Source organism: Charadrius vociferus, unplaced genomic scaffold, assembly GCF_000708025.1.
Source record: "Charadrius vociferus isolate BGI_N301 unplaced genomic scaffold, ASM70802v2 scaffold104, whole genome shotgun sequence".
NCBI classification, from domain to species: Eukaryota; Metazoa; Chordata; class Aves; order Charadriiformes; family Charadriidae; genus Charadrius; species Charadrius vociferus.
Genome location: NW_009648255.1, coordinates 2,991,612 through 2,997,388, shown reverse-complemented (window position 1 = coordinate 2,997,388; position 5,777 = coordinate 2,991,612). Strand labels below are relative to the sequence as shown.

The window sequence follows — 5,777 nt, the reverse complement described above, 5'->3', positions numbered from 1 at the left end:
ATAATGAATGAGAGTGCTTACTAAGGATTCTTTCTTTTCTAAATGTGAGCAAAAGCTTAACTATTTTTTTTTCTTTTGTTTAAGTGGAAGTAACATTCCTAAGATTCATAATAACTTTTGATATATATATATATAAATAAAACCTTTAAATTTATTTTCCATGGGAAATAATTTTCAAAAAAAGAGCTTATCTAGACAGTGGAGTAGATTTGTTCAGCTTCCCTTCGTTATTGACACATTTCTTTAGTTCAGTGTCTGGAATAACACTTAAAAATGTGAAATTATTAATGTGTAGACCTAAAGAACCCAGTGTTGCCACAGTGGCTGATGAGAAAAGCTGGAAAATAAAGCTCTGTGGCTCCACAGTAAAAAGAGAAATACCTTATGGTCTGTAGTAAGAGCAGTGCAGTACCGAAGTAGATTTAGTGTCAAAGTGTTGTGAATGTCTTTTGCTAAATGCCTGTAGTACTTGATATTAATTCTCTTTAACGAGAAGAATACACTAGTTAGTTAGAAATGCTAACACACCTTATCATTCTTCTTTTAAAGGGTGGTTCTTCAGAATTATGTCTCTCTTTAGTAGATTTTCTTCTGACTGTTGTCAAGGTCTGTTTAAAAAGTGGAGTTCAAATACGTGAATCAACATTTTATATTAATTAGCTGAAAAAATGACCTGAAGTGTGTTGGATAGATGTGGGGTTTTTTTAAAGCTGAATTAATCAAAATTGTTTTCAGTATAAAGTTGACTTGCTCAATAATCAACATAAAGTACCTCCTTGAATTAAACTTGATTTTTTGGGTGATGATGGCCAGTAGATTTTTTAATTTTTTTAAATTTCATTTTTGAATTATTACTCAGTCTGGTTTTACAGGGCAAAAGAAATCTGATCAGACTTTGTTGAACACTTTCACTTTTGGGTGCACTAGCCTGTCTCAATACAGTGAGATAAGCCACACGTATTTCTTTACAGCCGGAATAGGTTTCTCTGTTCAGAGCTGATTTAACTCTCAAAGAACCGGGGTCTGAGTATTTAGCTTCTGACTTTCATCAGGTTAACTCTGTGCCTTTTGCAGGAACAATGCTGCTTCATTTATTTATTGTAAATTGTTTATTAGTTAGTGCCAAATTTAATCCTTATTGTCTTTCATAATTCCAAATGCAATTTAAGGTTTTATTTTCAAAGGAGAGTATATTTAATGATACAATTCCTTTTAAGTAGATTCACTCAAAATAAATCAAACTTTATTAATCTCGGCGTCAATGACAAATGCTGATAGTTTGATGCAAAAATATGTTAATACATTAAAAAGCTTAGGAGGGCACATCTGAATAAAACAGCCTCCTTAAACCCATCTCATAGCTAGTGGTCTTCCTGACTGAGTCAAACAAAGGTTCAGTAGCACTTGGTGCTGCTGCGTTAGCCCAGCTGCACGTGATTGTTTTCAGATTTAGAGTGAGACCCTAAATTGAGCGTCTTTGATACTAAACGCTTGGACAGTTTCTTTTTGCAGTGTAGCAAAGTCTGCAGAGTTGACTAGAACTGGTGAAGGGGACAGGAAAATGTGACATAAAGATAAGCAAAGTTCATACTGATTTCCCCATTTTTTTAAAGAGAATTAAAAACAGAATTATGATTTATTATGAAAACTGGCATTAGAGTTACTGTTATTTGTGACTTTACTGTGTGATTTCACTAAGCTGGCAAAGGAAAGCAAGGCAACATTACAAAGGGTGGAAAACAAAAGTTAGTTTTTTAGTTTTGGGCTTAAAGTAACCCAGGAATAACCCCACGAGTCTAATTACTGTTAGCTGTATTGTGCTTAAGGGCTGCTGAGTTAGGCTCTCGTTTGTGCCAGGGCCCAGAGATAGCTTTTAGTACATTTGACTGCTTAATACTCTAATGAATATTACAAAAGTAACATTTGAAAAAAGTTAGGGGAGAAAAAAAAAGTTGCTGTACTTATTGTTCTATTCTTATGTCGAAAATGTTACTCATAGTGGGAGAAAATTTTCATAATTCTTAGGCTATTTAGAAACTTTGGTTCTAACTTTTATCACTCTCTTCTACTGTTTTCCACTGTAAAAAAAAAATCTAGTAGCAGATTGCTGCTTTTTCTAGCTTTTTAAGGCAGAAGTTGGATATGGGTGAACACTGTCTAGTCACTGACATTGTAAGTGCAGATCATAATTTGCTGAAATCTTTGAACCATTGCTCACTTTCATTCTCTTTTTTGTCTTTTTTTTCCCCCCTTAGCAGTAAACTGCCGATGGCGGTTAGGTTACAGGTCATCAAATCTCGTGTTGAGACACTTAGGTTAATAAAATGCTTTTAAGTGTGTTGATTGTAAAAAGACATTAAACCGTTCTTTGGGGTTTTTTTGTAGGACATGCATCACTTTGAGGAAGAATTAACATGTTCCATTTGCTATAGCATATTTGAAGATCCACGCGTTCTGCCCTGTTCCCATACGTTTTGTCGGAACTGTCTGGACGGTGTTATTCGGCTGTCAGACAGCTTTTCCATTTGGAGACCCCTGAGACTTCCTCTGAAGTGTCCGAACTGTAGGACTATTGTGGAAATTCCTGCCGCTGGTACCGAATCGTTGCCCATCAACTTTGCATTGAAAGCTATTATTGAAAAATACCAACAGGAAGATCACTCTGATGTTGCAACCTGCAGCGAGCACTACAGGCAACCGCTGAACGTTTACTGTCTTCTGGATAGAAAATTGGTGTGTGGCCATTGCCTTACAATAGGAAAACACAACGGCCATCCCATAGATGACCTTCAAAGTGCCTACATAAAAGAAAAGGAGGCTTCGGGAAAACTTCTCGAGCAGCTGACTGATAAACACTGGACTGATGTATGTTTGCTGATTGAAAAGCTGAAAGAACAGAAGTCCCAGTGTGAAAGCATTGTTCAGGAGGATAAAAAAGCAGTAATACATTATTTTAAGAAACTTGGCGATACCTTGGAGCACAAAAAACAAGCTCTGCTGACTGCGCTGGATGAAATCAACACGCGTGTTTTGGAAGAATATGAGCCTCTCATTGAAAAGTTGAAAAAAATAAGGGAAGAACAGCTTGAATTAATGTCACTGAATACATCTATTCAAAAAGAAGAGTCCCCACTTATTTTTCTTGAGAAGGTGGATGATATGCATCAACGTATAAAAGCTTTGAAACAGAAGCAGCTGCCAGATGTTAAACCTGTGGAGATTTATCCAAGGGTTGGGCACCTGTTGAAAGATGTGTGGTGTAAAACTGAAATTGGTCAGATCAACAAGATCCTCACTCCAAAAATAAAACTGATTCCGAAAAGGAAGTTACGCAGCAAAGGCAACGGGAAGGAAGGAAGAGAGTCTAAAGTGCCCCTCCAGGCTGTGAATCCTTTAGCGGTCCTGCTTCTTTTTATTGTACTGGTAACTGCGTGTTCATTTCACAAACTGGTATCATTGGCTGTAATTGAAGCTACTCCCACTTATATCTCCACGTTCTTGCTGCTTATTTATCAAGATTTCTGCACCCGTTTGCAGAATATAGTGGATGCGCTGGGCCATACATTTAATTTACTGATGGAGTTTTTAGGGAGGATTGTTTCTCTTTGAGTATTTCAATGATGAGATTAAAAATTAGTGTAGGAATCCCCAGGATTTTTTTTTTTAATTTCTACTTAAAAGCTGGATTGTTAAAGCTCTACACTTTTGCTTTCTATTTCTATATCCTTTCTTTTTCTGTATTCTGTAGATTTCATCTTACTTAACTCTTAGTAAACCGAGAGGATTTGCACTAAAGCAGGCTTCCTGTTCCGCTGAGGCGATAGTGTCGGTTGGTAGGGGTTGTTTAAACTGGGAGCCAGTCAGAAACGGTGTCTGCCTGAGAAAGCTACAGGCACCTTGCAAATGGGAATCTGCAGTCCTGGTTGTAAAAACTCCTGACACATCCTCTTTTTTTTTTTTTTTTGGGGGGGGGGGTAACATAATTTTCAATTGTTTTTTTTAATAAAAGCACCACAACAGTAAAGGTTGAAAAACCACCTCAGGCTGCAAACTGGCGAGTCCTGGACGGGTCAGGCGCTGCCTCTGGTGTACACAAAACTCCTATTTTGTGTTTTTACTGACCTCCCTCTGAATGTATTTTAACTGATGCACCTGTGGGCTTTAAAGCTTTCACGGCCCTGGGTTTCATTTGGTTTGTTCCTGGTTACTAGTGGATGACATGATTTAATCTTTTTTTGTTTGTTTTTAATCTGTGTTTAATAACTTCATGTGTTTCAAATGGTTCTCTCCAGGTTACAGAGCGGTACCTGTAGGACTTCTGGTGAAATACTACATAGGGGGTTTTAGTGCCAGCTGTGCACAAATCGGGTGTTTGTTTAGTCCGGCAGGGAGCTCTCGCTGATGCTAACGTGAGCCGTGACTTTTTGCTAAATCATGTAATATGTAGTGAAAATAGAGACACAACTGTAGTAAGCAGCAAAACTCCCACTGAAGTCAGTGGTGTAAGGGTTTCAGATGGTGTCAAGAGCTCTTGGAAGAACTTGACCATGAATGTAAATTTATATTCAGCTTTTCAGCACAAATAACAAAAAGATCTTAACTTTGACACAGGGGAAACACAACATGCTCCAGTCTCTACAGTGCTCAGGAGCAAAAGGCCCAGTGAAAGCCATTTCTGGCCTTCTGTTAGGAGCAGGCTGATCACAGCAAGTACTGGGGCAGCCTCGGAGAGCTGCAGTTAGAACAGGTGAGCTTACAACTCACTGAAAACCCAAAAATGAGTATTCGCCATGACTAATTGTATTTGACTTGATAAAAGTAGTAGCATATTCTAGCCTAGCAGCATTCCTTGGCTGTTGTATATTTTTAAATAATAGAAGATGTTTAAACAGCGATTGATTTCTGAGGCTAGCCTTTAACTACTGGGTATTTTAAAACCCTTGTGCAAACCACAACTTGCCCATTGCTACCAGCAGGCACTAGTGGGCTCCTGCAAAATCCCAGTTGCTGCCAGACTTGAGTGAGAGCTGAGAGCGAGGTCAGTCCTCAGCGATGCCGTGCTGATACATTCCTTAAGCCTAAATAAAGATCCTAATAACAATATTGAGACCCTGCTGTTGCTGTGCTGATAGAACAGGGAGTCCCAGTGCACGGCTGCCGTGCAGCTCGGTGGACTCTGGGTTTGGCTGGGGCAGGAGCCGGCAGCGCTCTGATGGCCGGGCCTGTGCCGGCGTGGTGGGAGTGGTTTCTAGAATTTGTACATACGCTTTCTGTAATGTTTTCATGTTCTAAAAGCAAAGCCCATGAATGCCACTGGTCAGGTTTTGAAATGGTGTTTGGGTGGATCCTGGGACTGGATAAATGCCATCATACTAATTCCCCAATAAAACTGGGAATTTGTTTTTGTCTTAAGCCCTGGTAGCAGGCTGTCACTTGGCACGTCACTCTCAAAACCTGGTGCTACGTGTCTGTCCACTATCACGTGAGGCTTCTTTTTTGACTTACCTTCCTTTTCTTTTCCTGACTTTTAGAAACATACAGAGAGTTTATAATGCAATTTTATTTTTCAAGACTACGGGAATTTATAAAATGCCTTTACCACTGATTGAAAAATTTAGTACTTGTACTTAACAATGCATTATATGTTTTAATAAATTTGCATACAAATAAAATATATTCTTACAGTAGAATTGGCTAACGCCTTGATTTCCTTACTGCACAGAACCTCCCTGTGCTCCTGCACAGCGCTGACAGCTGAGAGGCGACGGAGCAGGGAT

At 38.9% G+C, this 5,777-nt stretch overlaps 1 protein-coding gene across 1 annotated transcript; it reads left to right on the top strand.

Moving 5' to 3' along the window:
- The first annotated feature begins 1,640 nt into the window (after positions 1 to 1,640).
- On the top strand, positions 1,641 to 3,609 carry TRIM59 (tripartite motif containing 59). The gene is made up of 2 exons (XM_009884412.1): positions 1,641 to 1,732; positions 2,386 to 3,609. Exon 2 carries the CDS (start codon positions 2,389 to 2,391, stop codon positions 3,607 to 3,609), a length of 1,221 nt encoding a protein of 406 aa, XP_009882714.1. The 5' UTR covers positions 1,641 to 1,732; positions 2,386 to 2,388.
- The last annotated feature ends 2,168 nt before the right edge of the window (positions 3,610 to 5,777 follow it).

Coding starts and splice junctions, on each gene's coding strand:
- TRIM59 (XM_009884412.1), top strand. CDS start 2,389: ATGCATCACTTTGAGGAAGAATTAACATGTTCCATTTGCTATAGCATA.